Source organism: Acomys russatus, chromosome 17 (genome assembly GCF_903995435.1).
Source record: "Acomys russatus chromosome 17, mAcoRus1.1, whole genome shotgun sequence".
NCBI classification, from domain to species: domain Eukaryota; kingdom Metazoa; phylum Chordata; class Mammalia; order Rodentia; family Muridae; genus Acomys; species Acomys russatus.
Window position 1 is genome coordinate 53,402,852 of NC_067153.1, and position 20,907 is coordinate 53,423,758.

The 20,907-nt window shown below is 42.8% G+C and overlaps 1 protein-coding gene across 1 annotated transcript in view; it reads right to left on the bottom strand.

Annotated features, from left to right (window-relative positions):
• The window catches only part of Slc2a13 (solute carrier family 2 member 13), a 280,523-nt gene that overhangs the window by 43,972 nt on the left and 215,644 nt on the right, over positions 1-20,907 (bottom strand). Inside the window, exon 7 of the mRNA XM_051160231.1 lies at positions 11,873-11,998. Within this exon, the coding sequence (XP_051016188.1) occupies positions 11,873-11,998 (126 nt within the window). The remainder of the gene's footprint in view (positions 1-11,872; positions 11,999-20,907) is intronic.

A 20,907-nucleotide genomic window follows, 5' to 3' on the forward strand; every position in this document is an offset into this window, starting at 1 on the left:
ACTCCAGTGAAAGAACCAAGACATGCTGGAAAATAGAGACAGGCCATCAATCAACACACACGGAGAAGGTGAGCAGATAAAAGGCCACTAGAGATGCCCAGATTGGTTTTCGATATACTAATAGAAGCTTTTGTTCTAAATAGGAAGAACTGAACAAGGGCAGGGGCATAATGAATGAGTGCTGGTCAAGATGAGGCACTGCCCATCATAGCTTTGGCTCAAGTTCCAGCAAGGTGGCCTCCTAAGGAGTTATATTGGTTAGTCATTGCCTTCACTCTGGCTCCTATGAGGTGATCTGCTTCTGGGTACACCCTCTCCACCACAGATACATGTTCTTGTCTTGGGGCCAGTTTGTCCTGCCTGAGTGATCTTCCTGTCTTTGTTGACCCAGGTGAGGAGTCAATGCTTTTTTTTTTTTTTTTTTTAATTTCTCCTCTGCTGCTTTGTCCTTGCATGGTGGGCAACTTTTTGGGCACTTCTCACTCCAATATGCTGCAGTGACCCAGAATGTGCCTTTCTCTTAGAGCCAAGCAAAACAAGTAGTAAAATTCCTCAGACTTAATTGAGCAGCAATACTAAATGGTTTCTGGTTTGTATTTAATTAGAGGTTAAATATACACACAGTTCCTAAGTCACCTTGTCAGGGATGGCAGGAGAGGTAGGGGCACCTTGATATTCTGCATTAGAAAACATTACTTTATACTGTAGTGAGGAAGGTGCCCAACATGTATTCATTGTTAAGTTTTCTCCAAGTTAAACTTAAAACTGAGATGTAGTCAAAGTGGCCACACAATCTCCATCCTAGCAAGCACACACAGGGCTCAGTGCATAAACTAGATCCTTGTTGCTGTCCATGGGTCTCAGGAGTGGCGACTCTCCTCGGTTCTACTCTTCCGGTTACAACCTGTATGCCTATTACTGTGTCTATGCCCATCTCACATTTGATTTGTGAAACTTTTTCATGCATTGGTTGCTAGAGTCTTAGTCTAGGGTGGGTCTGACTTTGGAGGTCTCAACCAGGTCCTGAGAAGGAAAGCAAAGAACAAGAGTAACAGTGATACAGGAAGGAGTTGGCCATACCAAGGAGACAAGACCTCACCCTACTTCCTGTCTCCTTGTTCTGCTTGCTGTGTGTGGATGGAAACGTGTTTGGCTAGCTTCTTGTTCCTGCTATAATCTTGTGCCCTCTCCCTGACTGTGGACTCTAGTCTCTGAAACTGTAAGGCCAAATAAACTCATTCTTCTTTAACGTGTTTTGGGTCATGTTATGCTAGAGCAACAGTAAAGTAACTAATACAACTGGAGAGGAAGAGACTCTTTCTTCAGTGGTGTAACTACCGATAAGACGATGTCCTCCTTCAGCGAGCCCTCACCCATGCTCCTGTACCTAACACTGCATCGCAAATATACAACAAAACAACAACAATAAAAAGTTCACACAACCCAAAAGTAGAAGTGGAGCTAATTGGGAAGAGGAAAGTAGTGGAGGTGGAAGGGAAAAAAGAGGGTGGGTATGAATATGGCCAAATATGTCAGATACATAAATGAAAATGTCATAACGGGAGCCATAATATGTATGATTAACGTATGCAGATAACTTATCATGCATCTAGCCTGGGGACGTGCCCATTGCTCAGTATTACTAAGACCCAGTGTTGTGACACAACAAGTGTGTACCTCTGGCATTGTCAACATATTTTCATTTGGTAGCACATCTGCCTGCCTAGGTTGACTTCTTCTAATGTCAGTCATAGTTTTCAGTTGTACACGAAAGAAAATAAACAGTACTTTATAAACATCAGGAGCTCATCCAGAATGATCTACACTTTTTGACAGATGGACTCATTAAATCCATGACCTTATGCCCCTGTGCCTCATGCACAACAGCTCACTTTTAAGCTTTCAACATAGTTTTAATCAAGACTAATATCTTTTATTGTTCTCATGAGGCTTAAAGGTATGTAAAAGAAATTAATTATTTTTAGAGTTTGTAACAGACTTTACTCACCAATGTCAATGTCATGAAGGAATTGAGCCTTATTTAAAAATATTTCTAAAGGTAGCAACACAGTTCCATAAAATTTAATCAGTGTCCAGTACATGAAATATTCTTTCTTCTAGCCTATCATAAACATTTATATCTCAAGTCATCTAGCAGTTATACTTCCTAAAAGATAGTCAATTTCTAAAGCTCACTCACTTTTATGCATCTTCTTTCACAAATGTCTTTGTCTCTAAGAAGCATACATGGCAAATCCCATCTTAATGTGTGTATCGCAGGGCAGTAACTTTAATCCTGTACTGCACAGCTGTGGTCCCTCTCTGAAATAAATTTTTTTTAAATACGCTTTTGTAGCAATGCAATATGATACCTCATTCTAAGAAACTGGGACTTTTGCTGGACCTCACAGCCTGAGTTAAGACACTGTGAGGTGATTTAAGACTGTTACCCTACTATGTGCTCAGCCTGTTTGTTTAACCTACTTTTAACAGGACAATGTAACAGCTAGCCTTACTTGTCTTGGATTTCCCATGTAATCGATGTATACACCCTAATGCACCCCTGTCATCTACATGTATTCTTCCATGCCCCGATGCAAAATAGTACATGTGTGCTTACACGTGTATTATTAGCTGAAAACAGCAAGTAGGTTGAAAGCAACCTTATCCACCATAAATGTTGAATGTGACATTTGGATACCACTTGATACACAATGATTGTAAGACAGTGTTTTGTCGCCTTGGTTTGCTGGGATCAGTTGGAGACAGTGACTTAATCCCTCCCAAGACTCTCTTAAGATTTCTATGAAGTATTCCCTCCATCCTTTTCCATGCAATCCTTCCCATGCTATTTAAGAAAAGAAAGAATAAAGCTCTCTGCTAGAGTTGGGTATAGTCTGACAGAGAGAGGGGCACACACAAACATGGGGGCAGATTCATGGGACAGCGTGCAGGCAGGCACAGATTCAGACTCATATAACAGACAGACAGGGGATGGAAGACACAGAGAGAGCAAAGTAGAGAATTCACATCTGGGCTCACTGTTGGTTAAAGGACACCTGGGGGAAGCGCTTTGATTTCTTCCTTAAAGCGACACTGACACATTATTGGTCATTAGGGCTATGTTCAAACTGATGACACACTTTGATGGCATGTACCCTGGGTCAAAAATGATGTCACAGTTGCTACATTACAAGCGTGAATCGCAACATGACTGTGATCACAGTTTAAACTGGGTTGCAGTAAACAGTCTACCAGATAAATGTGTAGGCACTGCCCTGCTATCGCCCTTGGATGAATGAACTTCCAAATGCCTTACCGTGGATGGCACACACTTGTAAGAGAGTTCTTTGTCCATGAGAACTTTGCCCTCTAACCCCAGTCTATTTCTGCTACTAAAAACTGTCCCGATTTCCTGCCACCTGCGGCACGTGCCCCACATTTACGATCTATGGCAGCAGCTTCAGGATTACTCAGCCAATCTTTCTGCAACTACTCATACTTCTTTTGCCGTTCTTGATTCCTTTTCAGAGTCAGCTTCCTCTTCTAACACAGGGGTGTTGTTTCCACAGCAGAAGCTAGCACAGCTTACTTCCAACAGGGGCGGAATTCAGTGTGTCTTTACCAGCCAAACAAGGACAGATTATGCCTAAGTGAGAGAAGCCTCCGATTCCACTGTGATTTCCACAAGCCAGCTGGTGGCCTGGGTCTACCTGAGGCCAGCTACAATCCCACCAGCCTGTCACTCTGCAGTCACAGTTCATGCAGCATCTGCAGTATGGGGACATGGCCAACTTCTCAGTGGAATGGAAAGAGGTATGGAAATTTCTGGCTAAAAACTTGCCTTTTAAAACTCTGGCTCAGAAATGACACAGATTGGTTCCACTTTCCTTTGCTAGGCCAGAGTGAGTCACGTGGGTAAGGCTGAAGCAGAAAAAAAAAAAAAAAATCATCTCCCAGGGAGCAGCAGCAGCTGTTTTTAGCAATAATAAAATCATTACACTTGCCAGGAACTGGAGAGAGCTGTAATAAGCAGAATGAAAACAACCAGGTGGTTAATTTCTAGCTGACTTTCCCGGTGCAGGTGTTAAGTAACATGGAGGGGTCAGTGAATGTGTTTCTACTGTGCCTTGCCATGGGATCTCACAGCACATTCTGGTCAGGGCATCACGAGGAGTCACTCACCTACAACCATTGCCAGTTCGAAGACCATACTTACAGAAATGCACCAATTAAAAAAAAATTTAGGTTCCTAGTAGGGGCTAAGACAATGTGCTCCAGGGCCAGATCCAGGTCACCTCTAGCCACTGTCCCACTGTGGCCTTTGCACTAGCTGTCACCTCTAGCCGCTGTGCCGCTGTGGCCTTTGCACTAGCTGTCACCTCTAGCCGCTGTGCCGCTGTGGCCTTTGCACTAGCTGTCACCTCTAGCTGCTGTCCCACTGTGGCCTTTGCACTAGCTGTCACCTCTAGCCGCTGTGCCGCTGTGGCCTCTGCACTAGCTGTCACCTCTAGCCGCTGTCCCACTGTGGCCTTTGCACTAGCTGTCACCTCTAGCCGCTGTGCCGCTGTGGCCTCTGCACTAGCTGTCACCTCTAGCCGCTGTGCCGCTGTGGCCTCTGCACTAGCTGTCACCTCTAGCCACTGTCCCACTGTGGCCTTTGCACTAGTTGTCACCTCTAGCCACTGTCCCACTGTGGCCTTTGCACTAGCTGTCACCTCTAGCCACTGTCCCACTGTGGCCTTTGCACTAGCTGTCACCTCTAGCCACTGTCCCACTGTGGCCTTTGCACTAGCTGTCACCTCTAGCCACTGTCCCACTGTGGCCTTTGCACTAGCTGTCACCTCTAGCTGCTGTGCCGCTGTGGCCTTTGCACTAGCTGTCACCTCTAGCCGCTGTGCCGCTGTGGCCTCTGCACTAGCTGTCACCTCTAGCCGCTGTCCCGCTGTGGCCTTTGCACTAGCTGTCACCTCTAGCTGCTGTGCCGCTGTGGCCTTTGCACTAGCTGTCACCTCTAGCCGCTGTGCCGCTGTGGCCTCTGCACTAGTTGTCACCTCTAGCCGCTGTCCCGCTGTGGCCTTTGCACTAGCTGTCACCTCTAGCCACTGTCCCGCTGTGGCCTTTGCACTAGCTGTCACCTCTAGCCGCTGTGCCGCTGTGGCCTTTGCACTAGCTGTCACCTCTAGCCGCTGTGCCGCTGTGGCCTTTGCACTAGCATCTTCTGTTGCCTTGCTGAACCATGAGTCACCACCATGAAACCTATGCAAAGTAAGCTATCTCATCCTAGCTCTGCCAGGCTCTGGTCCTTTCAAAAACAGATTTACAGCCTCTAAATTTTTCTTAGTGAGAAATAATTCATAGGCTACATTTCAGAGGAAGCACAAACTGAACAAGACATTTGAAAATGTAAAAAAAAAAAAAAAGATGGATGGATGGATGAAAATGTGAATTTTAGAAAAAAAATAAACCATGTAATACTTGAATAAAATGTATAAAGTGTTTGCTGGTACAACAATTTGAATTAGGAAATTATATATAGATACAGAGGAATTATTCTGAAATGTTTTGGTTTTATACTTTGCAATATAAGGAGCAGAGGGATACAATATGTACCATTGTTATAACCAACAGATTCTTATGTTCTTGGACTTTAAAAATAATAACACAAGATATGTGATTTTTGAAATTGTACATAGATGGGAACTTTAAGTACTAATGATCTAAAAAATAACCTGGCATTATGACTCATGTCCAAGCAGTGTGAGTATAACCTTAAGTGGATCAAGATAGTCTATATTAAACACTACACTACTTTCTGTAAAGTAAAAGTTAACAACACTTAATTGTGAATTATGCTGTCATTAGGAACATAGCTGGGGGATTTTCTATCCCACAAAGGAGTAATAGAAATGTGTCAATCTAATATATATATATCTTTAGATACTATGTTTCATTAATGCTGTTTCTTTTTCTAGATTCATTATTATGCATCTTTTGAAAATACTCTGTATAAGGGTCATGAAAAAAAAAACCTTGGCTTTTCTGTTCAGCAAGCTCTGTACTGTACGTGGTTTTACAGGACCACCACAGATACAGATTGCTTGGCATACCAGGGAAGGCTCTAAGGAAATCGTTGAATATCTTCTTAAGAAACTGAGTGTCAGTTTCTTAAGTATTTTTCTTGTAGTTTGGCTTCATGCAATCTAGACTGCGTGATTAAATTTTATTGGAACATGGTTTAATATTTTAAAGTCCTAGGTAACCAAAATGTGTTGATCAAAACTGTATGATCCTCATGGTTTTTTTGGTTTTTGTTTTTCACACTTTTTCTCCTTTGGAAACATGTTCAAGAAAGGAAAAAAAAAAAAATCATTAGAATCCTGCATCTTCTCCTTTGAAACCCTCTCAGGTTTTTCACTATTGTCCAAAGCATCAAGCGTTTTGAATAGGATAGGCCACAGCCCTGGACCTTGTTTTGTAGACAAGAAGACACAATTAAGCACAGACCACTCCCATTGGACCATGCCGCCACCAGCTCAGTTATCACAGCGTTCAGATGAAGCCTGTTGGGGCATCTCATCCAGACACTGAAATCAGAGTCTGGAAGATGCTACCCTCTTGCTAGGCTTGCATTCATTTTGGATCAGCTGTGAGAGAGAGAGAGAGAGAGAGAGAGAGAGAGAGAGAGAGAGAGAGAGAGAGAGAGAGAGAGAGAGGAGAGAGAGAGAGAGAGAGAGAGAGAGAGAGAGGCAGAGAGAGGCAGAGAGAGAGACAGAGACACAGAGAGACACAGAGAGAGAGACAGAGACACACACACACACACACACACACAGAGAGAGAGAGAGAGAGAGAGAGAGAGAGAGAGAGAGAGAGAGAGGCTGTGCCTTATTTCATAGAGGGAAGCTGCCATATTATTGTGAGATGGGCTTTGCTCTAAGGTCTATGAGAGTTGCATCTGTGGAGATTGTCCTTTCTATTTATTTATTTTTCCTGGAAGTCCCTGGACCAGGATACATCACATTGTCAAGTGTCAAGCAGTGTCAAGTTGTGCCTCATAACTATCACTGATTTGTTGGCCATAACAGTTCTCGTTTCCATGCTACCACAAGGTTAGCGGTAGATATATGCTTTGTTTGGTAGGCTATTCTGACAGAATGCAAGCGAAAACTGGCTGAAATCTTATTTGGACAAGATGATTCTTAAAATTTGGGCAGTGAGGAAAGCAGAAATTGTTAACCCCAGGCGGAAGGCAGAGGAAGGAGAAAGTCATTAAGGACATCAGTGCGCTGGTGAGGGGTGTGGGCTGAGTACATTTTGTTCGGGCAAGTGGTGGAATGCAGAGCCAACAGGCTGCGTGCTGTATCAGAGCTTGCCTGTGAGAAAAATATCTCAGCTGAATGAACGCTGTGAACAATGAACTGCCAAACAGGGACTCTATCCAGCTATTCTAGTGTTTCTAATTACAGAGCTGAAGTGCTGTGTTATAGGAAGCAAATACTGAACCAGCATGCTAAGAAAGCGTCCCTTGTTAATGGTATTTTTAGTTAGCATTGAAATTCCAGAATGGACTAGGATTATTTATGGTTTTGTGTAGATAGAGAGCTGGGAGGTATGGAGGAGGCTGGAGAAACCAACAGGAATAAGTGAGAACTATTCTAATGCATTTATGTTAGATACTGATGCATATTCTAGCTTATACAGTGTTCCTGACATCTCTCTCTCTCTCTTTCTCTCTCTCTCTCTCTCTCTGTGCCTCTGTATCTCTGTGTCTCTGTCTCTGTCTCTCTCATACAGGACATTTCTGCACTGTTATAACTCTCTTCAAATCTCAGTCTACAGATGGGGGCAGGACTCAGAGGACCAGATGTTTCTGTGCCACTGAAAGCCATCCATGCCCTTCTTAACTGAGTACCTTTCTAGTGCTTAGCTGAAGCTGTTCCCCCAAAAGGTGGACTTAACCTTTTGCATCAGACATTTTACCTGACAAATAGAAATGAGACTTCAAAATGTTCTGAGCTGGTTCTAGAAGATTCTACCTTTTCTAGAGAGCTTTTTATGGGCCTTCAAAGGCACTATTAACTGAACTCCTTGGTGTGTCAAGACGCCTGTCGCCTGTTGTCTGTTGCATGTCTTTTCATTCTGATTATTGTTTGTACGTTTTCTCTCGTCTTGGTCAGAACTGTAAGAGTTTTTTCTCCATATGCACAGACTGTGTTAAAGATTGCTCTTGGGTTTTGCACCTTCCTCTGTTTTACATTCCTTTTCCTGCTTCTGTCAGTGAACTTCCATCTTTTCCTCTCCACATGCAGACCTACTCTGTGCTCTGGTTCTACCTCTTGTGAGCCTGTGTAGCTGTAAACTTTAACATCTTGTTTTCCATTATTTGATTTTTAAAAAATTTATATATTGTTTTATTTACATTCATGTGTGTGTGTGTGTGTGTGTGTGTGTGTGTGTGTGTATGTGTGTGAGTGACATGTGTGCATGTGCCTACAGAGGCCAGAAGAGGTTTTTGGGTCCCTGGAGCTGTTGTTATAGGCATTTACGAACTTCCAGGGTTGGACCCAAACTTTAATCCCCTGCAAAAGCAGCAAGTGCTTTTAACTATTGAGCCATCTCTCCAACTTCTATGATCTGTTCTTAATTTTAACTTTTGTTTTTAGTTTTTTAACTAATTTAGAAGGGGTGATAAATATCTCTCTTGGTCATAATATGCATCTGCATGCTGGAATCTGAATTTACTTAGAGTTTATTTGGGTATATATTAATATACTTGCTAAATTTATTCTTTTTATCAAACATAACACATATTTTGCAGGTGTTCTGTGTTGGCTCAAAATGAATGAACTTCTTCTCAGTTAGGCTGACTAATTCTTGTATTGAATTTGGTAAGACTCCCAAAATCTCTGATTTCTGCTATCTTTGTCTTCTTGACTCCTTGATATTTTTTCCCACTCTATTTCCAACATTTTTGTGGTTGCCATTTGAAAATGGTGTCCAAAACATCTCTTTAAATTTCCAGTCTAAACACTTTTGTCTTCAATCAGTGTGTCTAATTGATTTATTGTGAATGGATTGAAATAGATGTTCAATTTTCCTCAGTTTTCTGCGATTTCTCACAATCATACTTGTGTAAATTTCCCCTCTCCAGTCTTTCTTAGCTTGATTTTTATTGTTGCTTCATTTAGTAGCTTATCTGTCAAACAGATCACACACATTAGGTTTTCACACCATGTTTTATACATTTACCTAGAAGTTAATTTCTTTTTTTTTTTTTTTTTAAGAAGTTAATTTCTTAAGCTTTTTGTATATACAAAATTTTGCTGGATCATAACATAATGAAACATAAAGACATTCACGTAAGACATTGTATCTGAAGTGTGCAACTTTGTGTATAGCATAAAAACAGCCTTTCTCTCTTTTAAGCTTCTTATGTTAAAATCTCCTTGTTTTTGCAATGAGGGTTAGTTTGGTTTTACTTGCCCATCTCTCATTCCTGGCTATTTTCTCACTTGTTTATCTTTTTTATTTTTTAATTTATTATTTTTTTTTTGAGACAGGATTTCTCTGTTTAGCCTTGGCTGTCCTAGACTCACTTTGTTGACCAGGCTGGCCTTGAACTCACAGCGATTCACCTGCCTCTGCCTCCCCAAGTACTGGGATTAAAGGCATGCACCACCACGCCTGGCTTATTTTCTCCCTTTCATCAATTGTTACGGGTTTATTTGTTTGGCCAACCCTCCCATATCTATCAGAAATGGCTTTCCTTGACCATGGTGGCTCACGCCTATGACACCAACACCTACAAGTCTGAGGCAGAGGATTCGGAGGTCACGCAGCAAAAGTAGACAGACAGACCCTGTCACAAACCAGAGAAGACTTGCTTCCCATGGAAATGTCATGTGTTCTGGGTTCTGACAATTTGTCTGTTACTTTTTTTTTTTTTTGTAGGATTTTATTTTTACTTAAATGTATGTATATATTTGAGTGTGGGTTGGTGCATGTGACTGCAGGGCACATGGAGGCCAGATCCCCGGGAGTTATGGGCAGTGAGCCTCCTGCCATGGCTGTTAAGAACTATGCTTAGGTCCTCTGCAGGGCAGCACATGCTATTACAGCTGAGCCATCTCTCCAGCCTTTTACTCATTTTCCAAATTATATGTTTGTTGTTATCATCATCATCATCATTTGCACCTGTGGTAGGGTGAGGATGCCTGCCTGTAGAGGTCAGAGGTCAAGTCTGTGGCATGTTTCTCCAGCCACCTTTATATGAATCAAGCACCAAGTCATCAGGCACGTGAGGCAAGCACATTTACCTGGCCTCTTAGTTTTACTTTCCCTGTGGTCCTACAGATGTCTCCAATTTAGGACCCATCATTGATTACATTAAAAAAAAAAAAAAAAAAAAAAAAAAAAGAAGTTAACATTATAGTAAATACATTTCCATATTTTTTTAGTTCACAGATATGAATATTAGTTCCTAAATGTGAGGAATACTTATTGTGTATAAGTATCTTATTTACGTGTTCATGATAAGGCAATTGTGTTCTGTCCCAAACAAATGCTGATAGCTTTGAGACAGGCGACACACCGATGGTGAGCAACTTTTAATCTAATTTTTGGATAATTTCACTGAGCCACAAAAACTCCAGGGGTATATAGCTCCATGAAGTAATCTAAAGTGATGCTAACTTATTTTGACAATTCTTTCACTTGGGTTCAGAAAATTACAGTTTGGAAATTACAGTATGGAGTGGGAGAAATTGCTATGGTGACACTAAAAAGCACCTGTTTCAATGAAATATCTAAAGTCCGGTGGCTGGGCCGGGGGAGGTGTTTAACAGGAAGAGTATTTGCCAAGCACGTGGGGCCTGAGTGCTTCCTTCTGTGTTTGGAAACACGCAGTATTTTTGAAGCACCAGTACACGCTGCACTGCCTTTTCCCAGAAGCACATGAAAAGGGCGTGCTGCACAGGACACACTCTGCATGCTGGAAACCAGTCTCCCTGGACCATAGCATGGCTTCTCTCACACACCGTGTCTGGACTTCTAGTTTATCTAACAACTCTTTACGTGTGTGCTTGTGCCTGTGTGCCTGCATGCCTGCGTGCCTGCGTGTGTGCCTGTGTGCCTGTGTACCTGCATGTGTGCCTCTGGAAGTCACCAGATCTCTTGAATGGCGACTTTTTTCTATCCTGCAGTTCCTGGGGATTTGGCTCAGTCATACCGGGAAGCTTAGTTAAAAAGCACTTTTACCTGCTGAGATATCTTGCTGGACTAAAAATCTGGATTTTTTTTTTTTTAAAGAAGACATGAAAGTACAAGAGACTATTAGGGAAAGCAGGGATGGAGCTGGTTAACCAGCAGGAGTGAAAGGAGGGTAGGCGAATGAAGTAGGAGTTAATATAACTAAACGGCCATACATACACACATACACACACACACACACACACACACACATCCACACACCCACCTACCCACACACACACACACACATACACACACCTACACATACATACACACACACCCACCTACCCCCACACACCCACACACACACATCCACACACCCACACACATACACACACACCCACCTACCCACACACCCCACACATACACACACACATCCACACACACACACACACCCACACACATACACACACACACACATACATACACACACACCCACCTACCCACACCCACCCACCCACACACACCCACCCACCCACACACACCCACCCACACACACACACACACACACACATATTCAATAAAATATCACAAATTCCATTTCTTGTACAGTGAGTATAAGTTAATAAAACAGCCTCATTTTGAAACTGAATGACATTCTCATGGTAAGCAGTGCGTGACATACCTGCCCCAGGCTGCCTCATTTGTAGAAGCTTTATTAACTGGAACACATGAGGAATCAATGACAGCAGAACCGTTTATCTTATAGCAGAAACCGCAGTCTGGATCCAGCATACACTCATTACAGTAACTGAAACAGGAAGAGAGTAAACGTCACGTTGGCTGGGTCACCTGGCACTCGTGACATATCAATCCTACCTGCTGCCTCACAGCTCAACACTGTTTTATTAGCTTGGGCCAAGGCAAGTGACATGACCAGATCCAGCTGATAGCTGGATGGTCACTTCCATCTCTCTGTGAAGATCATAGCAACTTTGTAAGCTATTATGTGGTCAGGGGGCACAGGGCAGGCCCCATTGACCTCCAGGGGGTGGGGTGGGGGAAGGTGCCTTCCTGATCTACCTGGATCCAGCCTGGACTAGCTTTGGGTTATAATAAAGTATTTATTCCTTATAAGTGTCTTTCTATTTCATGCTTCATCTATATTAAAAATGGAAATGTCTGTTCCCATATATATTAAACAATGAAAGAGAATGTTTGAAGTAAAACCTCAATGGAAGTATACATACCCCAAATCCATCCATTGCCAACTTCTCGGCTGACGTTTGTGCCTTAACACACTGAGTTCTAACTGTGCAGTAATCTTAGCTGAAAACTAACGAGTGTAGGAAGAAATGCTACCCTGAGCTGATTACGTCTACGACCAGATCACAGAGGGACATTCAGTTGGTCACTGCTTGCTTAGTAGGATTATTGAACCACAGATACGTTTGAAGTGGGCCGAGTCTCCCAACCTAAGCCTCCGCTGTGGGTGTGGAATGTAGTTCTACGGCCTTTCATGTATAACGCAGGCACATGCAGCGTTGGTCACATTACAGATTAGTAGGTAAGAATTCTTGATTTGTGGCAGATGAAAGGCGAGGATGAGGAACAGGTGTGCATGACGATAGTCATCACAAAGAGAAGGCTAACCGACGCTGAAAAGGTAGAGGAGGGTTCACAAGCTAGACATCAGCTTAGAGGCAAGATGTGAACTAGGTCATAAGAGAAATTCATCAGACAGAGAAAAAGGACATTACAACAAATGTGTTATTCTGTTGTTAAAAGGCCAATCAGTACAAAGTTAATAATTCTCATTATGCAAAAGTAATTATCTTATGGAGTATCAGGGGAGAAACAGGCCGTCAGAGAAAGATGTCTGACAGACACACAAAGACTCCAAAGACATGGAGGATGGTGTTTCCCAGACCTATAAGTTGAAATGGCCCTGTGGCTCACTTAACTAAAGGCCAAGACCCCTGCACTGTTTACAAGTCAGATTTGTTTCCAGGGTAACAGCCTGTTGCCAACCTTTCCCTGATTTTGCCTTCAGTCCTATCTAGGACTGGGGAGAATTGTAAGGACTTCCGGAAGGTGCTGGTGCTGTTTTTTTGAGAGAGGTAAGGGAAGAAATACGTCCTTTTCTCTCAGACAGCTTACTTCCCAGGGAAACCCGAAGATCTTAAGTGTGAACTTCATCAGCTTTGAGCTCTGACAGGAGCAAAGCCAGGCCTGTCCTCACTTCTTTTTCCTCCAGGTTCCGAAAACAAGGAGGCCCCTGCATCTGAGGACAAGACCTCTGTGTCTCTCCCCTCTGGCCATCACCATGACTAACTGTTCTAATGGCTCTTCTTCTCCCTGGAACACAGCCCACACTTTATGGGGCGTCTTCCTTGTTCCTGTATTAAAGGAAAAGTCCTCTTGATACTGCACGCAATGCTCCAGGGTGCTCTCAATGGAAGGAAGGCAAACACTGAAGAGCACTGGGCTCCTACTGTCCCAGGAGAAGGATGCTGGGTAGAATCAATATTGCCAGTCCCTACCTCAACATGGAGCCTTCAGGCCTTTAGAGGAGAGACAAACTCCCGCAGCATGCCGTCATGCTTGACCTAGATTTCTTTCCTTTCCAACCACATAAACTATTTTATGAAAAGTTGTCCTAAATACACACAATATGTCTAACACTCACTTGACATTCTGAAGTTAACAGTAAACATTACATACCATGGAGAGCGGCCAAATGGCCTTTTTACCAAAAACATATCTCATAACTGTGGCTTTAGCAAACGTCATTAACTAAGAGCACAGCTAGAAGGAGCTGTTCTTTCCTAAAGGTAACCTCTATATACAATCTCTCACTGAAAAATAAGAACCTGCCTGCCCCTCAAAATATTTGATGAGGAGGGAGCTCTGAACACATGACCCCAAAGGACCCATGCATAGTCCAACTAAGCCAAATGTACGTTTTAACTCGAAAATCTCCACTCCTTAAAATGTGAGAGCAGAATGCTGTTAGGTCCAAAACTGGCCCTAAAATGGTAGCGTTGTGGTGACAGTGTCATAAACGACAGTGTGGGCTGAGCACAGGGTGGACTCTGGGTAAACGGAAGGATTGCTAACAGATAGGCAAAAGCTTATACTTAGCATTCCTCAGACACCTTGTGAAGTGGTTTCTGTTTGTCAGGAATAGCAATTACTTCGCTTTTCTGTCCCCTACTGTAGTCAACCGCCTATGGCAAAAGGCATCTAGCTCCCTTTTAACTCAAACAAACTTATAACAACAGATCAGCCCACTGGAGCTAGTTCCCAGGTTGCTCTGGACAGCAAAGCCCTTCCCACTACTCCAACTCCCAGGCAGTTCCAGCCTATAGGCTTGCTCCTGCCACAGCATACCCCAAGAGTTAGCCTTGACAGTTTGAATCCCCCCAGATAAACCTTCCTAACTACCGAGTGGTCCTGCTTGGTGGTTTCACTGGGCCCTCACATGCACCTTCTTACCATCCTATAGGGTCCTATAGGGATCTGCTCAAATGTTGATCTCAAGTGCAAAAACTATAGTTGCGGCCTACCACTAAGAAAGTGTATAGTTTCTTTTTTCTTTATTTAAGTGATGATGATGATGATTTGCATGCATGTGTGTATAGGGCACGTGGGAAATAAAATGCAACTTTTGGGAATCAGTTTTCTCCTTCAGCATGGTATCTCGGGATTGAACACAACCTGTCAAAATTGTATGCACTGTGCCATCTCACCAGTCCAAGAAATTGTATATGCTTAAAAGAAAATTAATTAACAAGAAATTTATAAAAATACTATTCTTTGTAAAAGAATTGCTGAATGAAAGGAATCTCAGTTCCTTCCTATTGGTATAAAAATCTTTTGAAACCAGTCCTTTGCTTTGCTTTGCCCTGACACACCTCTGGGCATGATACTTTGACCGACCTGTTTACAACTGTCAGGTCTCAAGGAGTAAGACCTTGCTCATAGCTTCTGTTACTTGCACAGCAGCATTTAGGCCAGTTCAGGCTGGCTTCCTGGGGGGCCGGGCAGCGTTGTAGCTCTGGCATTGTGGTGGACTTTTAGCCTATTCTGAAAAATAATTGTGAGAGATGAGTGGCTGAAGGTGAATGCCTGGGTCATGAATTAAAAAAGAATCTAGCTAACTAACTGTCAAAGGACAAGCTGCAGCTTCTTTTTAAATTGCCAGAGACAAAAGCTGTTTTGAATAGGCAAATAGCAGTAAAAATAAACAAGGAGGTTATTAATATTTATAATTCATTTTCTGAAAGGAACTACGAAGACAATTTCCTCCAAGTCTACATGGCAGAACTACACATGCATGGGCATGCACACACCCACACCCCTACACCCACACCCACACACGGTGGGGGGGAGGGGAGAGGGAAAGAGAGAGAGAGAGAGAGAGAGATGCTTTAAATTATAGCACTAAAATACAGAAGAGCTAATAGCACTACTTAGAGAGATTTTATGCTATACAAGTGTGATGGGAAAACTTGCAGTCCTGGTCTTGAGACTGTGTAACACCTGAGACCATGCTCAGTCATGGGAAGTTCTGGGGAACTGAATGTACACAGATCATGCACTACTGTGGGAAGTGCTGGGGAACTGAATGCAGACAGAGCATGCACCACTGTGGAAAGTGCTGGGAACTGAATGCAGAGCATGCACTACTGTGGGAAGTGCTGGGGAACTGAATGCACACAGAGCATGCAGCACTGTGGGAAGTGCTGGGAACTGAATGCAGACAGAGCATGTACTGCTGTGGGAAGTGCTGGGGTGCTCAGAGCAGAGCAGAGACTCCTGATCAACTGTGGGAAGTGCTGGGGAACTGGAGGTAGAATCAAGAAACCAATGGAACTAGAAATCAGGCAGTCATGTGCTCCTTCTGAGAAGCAAATATGCTTTTTTCGGTGTAATTATATATTTAGAACAAATCTGGTTCTAAGAAATCCAAATATTTCCAGCTAAAGAAGTGAGAAATAAAGGCCCCAGTTTCATGTCTAGCAAGCAGGGGAGATTAAAGGTGGCCTGTTGTCATTCAGTAACCCAATAAAGGCAAGGTGTAGCTCAATGTATCGCCTCTTAGAAAAATCCTTAAAACATTGACATGGGCTAATTTAGAACGTTCTTAATTTCTACTCAGAAGTCGATGACTTCGACTCTGTAGAGAATCGTCTGGCTTCTTAAATGTGTCTCATTAAACCACTGAGACACAACAGCAAGATCAGTGGCTGGTCTAAAACCTGCCTCCCTAACAAGATCTCAGCTCAGAAACCAGGCTGCTGGGATGCAGGCTGTAGCATGCCTTGCATGGGTGGCTACAATATGCTCATTCGGCCCTAACCATGACCTTAGTTAGGCCTCACACCGTACAGTAATCACTGTCCTCCCTTTGTCACTCCTCCAAATCTTCCTTACTTCATGCCTTCATTGCCAACTCCCCATGGCCTGGAGCAGATGAGTTGGAATATACCAAGCAGGAGCCCTGTGCCGTCTGGTGTCCCTCGGCAGGGCCAGCTTTAAATATCAGATACCCCAGTCTCATTTTCCTGCCACGGAATGGCTACCAGGAGACTTCCTCTCCATTGCAACTGTGTAAGAAGGAACTCATTAGAAAAAAAAAAAAAAATCAGACTTGTTCAAGCTAGCACCACAGACAGCAATATCATAAAGAAAAGCACCCCACTCTACTACATGGCCCTCAGGAGATGGTCGAGATGGCCGGCATCCCCCACAGTGAACTTGGAGCATGTTTCTCTCCTCATCTTACTTTTTCATCTATTATACAATTTCCTTAAAAGAAAATCCTAAAGAATATTGAGTTCCTTAAAACTGCTCTGAGTGACTGTGTTCCTAGACACAGTTTCCCCGTTTCCAGTCTTACATTGCTGTGTGCTGTCCTTTCCTGTCTTCACACTGTCCAATATCCCTTCCCATGACTGTGCCAGGAAATGCCACTTTTACATGGTCACATTCCACTCTGCCTATATCGTCACCTGACCAGGCTCCTGTTCTAATTAAAACTGATCATACTTTTCCATGCCTGTACTATAAAAATGCCAAAGTCCTTGCTCCAGTTGGATCGGCCCAACTCATCCTGCCTGTCTGCCCATTGCTTCTTCTCAGGGCCACTGCCAGGAGCATGGGTACCAGCAACCTGCCAGGCTCTTGAATTTTCCCTCAGGCCTTCCCAGTCTAGATTATCACTTTGAAACGTATTTTCCAATGTGATGTGAACTCAGACAGCCTTCTTTAGGGACTTGGGACAAGGCTCCTGAGCTCCTGCCTTTGGTGTCCCTGTAGAAAAAAGTGTTAATGCAGTTCTGATGGGCAGGGGGAGGCCAGACATGGCATTTTTTTAATTTTTAAAATTTAAAGTATTATTTATAATGTATTAAGATGTTATCCCTGATGTTATCCCCTCCTTTGTATCTTCCTGTTCCCACCCTCCCTCCCTCTTCTGCCCTAGCCCCCACCCCTAGACCTCTGACAGAAGGGGGACCTCCTTCCCCCCACCCCCACCACATGACCACAGCCTATCAGGTCTCATCCTGACATGGCATTTTAAAGCAAGTCTGCTGCTGCACATGATGGGGAGGCCATGTCCTGCTTTCAGTCTGAATTTACCATCAGTTCCTTTCCTTCACAGTGCTTAGCCTTATATAAACATCTTATTCAAATGTGAATCCTAGCCATCCGTTGCACGCACTATCACCATTGAATATGTTGTGCATGCATGGAAGCTTACAATGGCCACTCCCTATCTGCTGCACACGCGGCATGCACACAATGTTATCTTTTCCTTCTCTAAGTTGATAAAACTGTGTGATTTAGTTACAAAAAGGGATCTGAGGCAATTCAGAACATCTGATCAATAAAAGATACTATTTCTCTTTTTATATATAAAATATAAATGAATCATTTTCCCCACTGTACTAGCGAGCATGATAACCCACTTAATACTAGATAATATTTGTAAACTAGATAACATTTATAAAATAGCAATTTTACAAATGCTTAAAAATATTTTTTCGCCCATTTCTAATTACATCATGACATGCTAGATACTACCAAATATTTTGAAAACTATGAGACTTTCATATGGGTTCACTATGCAAATAAAGATTTAAACATAAAACTGATGAGAGTGACTATAACTATGTGTCTTTTCCCCCCACAGCTGGCAGAACACTTGTACATGGCTAGTGTCAGTGTCATGTACCAGGCAATAGAATGGAGCCTGATAAATGGAGCGACTTCTTAGTGAAGCCTCTAAATGCACAGACTGTGAGTGAGTGAATGAGTGAATGAGTGAGTGAGTGGCAATTGTCAAGTCTCCCCAGTTGCAGAAAATAGGGCATTTAACAAATATGCTAGTATCCTTCATATTTGACATCACTATTTTATCACATTAATACCAATCTCTTTACTAAATAAATTAAAATGCTGTTTAATACGGGGGTGGGGGGGAGGGAGATTTTCTGAACCAAATATATGCAAACAAAAATCAACTCAATTCATAAAATTAAACTAGTTCCAAATGGACTACTTCCAGAAATGCTTCTGAGAAAAAGAATCTCAGGTTCACTGGATAAGTTAAAATATACCCAAATAGGTGTTTTTTTTTTTTTTTTTTTTTTTTTTTTTTTTAATCTCTAAATTACTGTCCCTTTCTCAAGGGCTACTGGTCCCTCTCTGGCCTGTCTCCTGGGAAAGGCACATGAGACTGAACTCATTCAGTGGGCAGTGGCTGATAGGGTGCTGGAGAGAGGCAGGTCCAGCCTGGTGCCCGAGAACTTAGTTCTATGCAGGGTAAGGCATGTGGCCTTCTAACGCACTCAGGTGCAGTTCCTGCCATCACAGTTCCAGGTCCTGGGGACATCTTCTTCCGACTTCCATGGACACCACACATACACATGGTACATGCAAATACATGCAGGCAAAAATACCCATACATGTAAAAATTTCAAAGTGATAGGAACAAAAATCTGTGAATATAAAGACAGCCATTTCAAATTCTGACAAAGCTCTAAGGTATCAATTTGGTTTTTTCTTTTTTTTTTTCTTTTTTCTTTTCTTTTTTTTTTTTTTTGTTGTTGTTTTTTGAAACAGGGTTTCTCTGTGTAGCCTTAGCTGTCCTGGACTCACTTTGTAGACCAGACTGGCCTCAAACTCACAGCGGCCCACCTGCCTCTGCCTCCCAAGTGCTGGGATTAAAGGTGTGCACCACCACGCCCGGCCTAAAACAAGCACCACACCACATGGTTCCACTGGGGCACAAATCAATTTGTTTTTATGGCAGATTCTCTTGGAATCAGGAACCCTTCCTCCCCTCCCACCCCCAAATCAACATTGCTAGGATAGTAAAGTTTTGGAAGTGATTTTAATTTGTTTATTAATCTCATCTCTGTTACAAAATGAACTTTGCTACTAAATATCCTAAAGGATTTTTAATATTAGTTCAATTAAGTGGCACATTCTGTAGCTGGATCATTGGGGCGTCTCTCGTTTAATGACCATAATCATTTGGCATGCCCGTTTCAAAGGAGAGTCTTAATAAAGTCCTAGTGTCTCTATATAGTTTCTAGATTGATGCTCCTTCTGTTGCTCCATGGATGGCTGATCTAAGCATCTCTCTGTAACTCACAGAGCTTCAATAGACTTGTCAGGTAGTCAGAGAAAGACCCTATGACTAAAGGAGGGCACTGGGCAGAGAAAGTAGCCATGTGGCTTTCAGCAAGTCACACAAACTCCCTCCCAGCCTTTGTAGTCCTCCCAGACAATAAAATAATATAATATCTTCCTCCTAAGAATTGTGGAATCATTCCTGCGAAAGGACTTAATTCACAGAAATTAATATTATTTTAAAACTAAAGCATACTTAGAAATTTGGCTCCTCTACCTCCCTTGATGGGTTGCTAGGACATGCAGCCATTACAAAGTAGCTAGATGCCTCCCTCTAAACTTCTGCACTTAACATTTAAGCAGCCTACCCTGAACATCTCCAAAGAGATACTGTCTTCACACTCACCAACATAAATAAACCTCAGCCTTGTTTGGTCTCCCTGGGGCTGCTGGACTTCTCCCAATTCACACCCAGAGTCAGGCAGAGATCCCCTACAGAGCTCCAAGGTAATGGTAATCCCTGACTGATGCTGTGGGATACCTTCCTCCTTCTCCACCCATCCTTGCCTTGATACCCAAGACCCTTCATTTCCTTCTGCATCCTGCAGACCTTGTTCCCTAGCAACGTCAAAGTCTAATCTAGCCCCATTTCTTGAGGAGAATGGATCTCCTGCCTTCGCCCAGAGTGCTCTCATACTCTTGGGCCTTCTCTGCTGTGTCAGTCTGAGAAAGCCCCAACCGCCTTGGAAGAATTAGATCAGGCTCACTGCTGTGAGCTACAACATTCACATGGGACCCACAAATTTGATGAAAGAAATCTCTATTTCATTAACCTTTTATTAAAATCAAGCATCTCCTTCAATTATGAATACACTACTGTCAGCAACAGCAATCCAGTATCATCACGTCCCATGACAGTAAATACAGAAATCTCCAGATAGCACTGGCATTCGCTAAGATGCGAGAACGAACGGTACTGTTGGAGTAGCTGCATCTACCTCTGCCTTTTCCTACGTTAAAAATGAGGTATGAATGTCATTATATAGCAAGTTCATGAAAGGACGGATTTTAAGC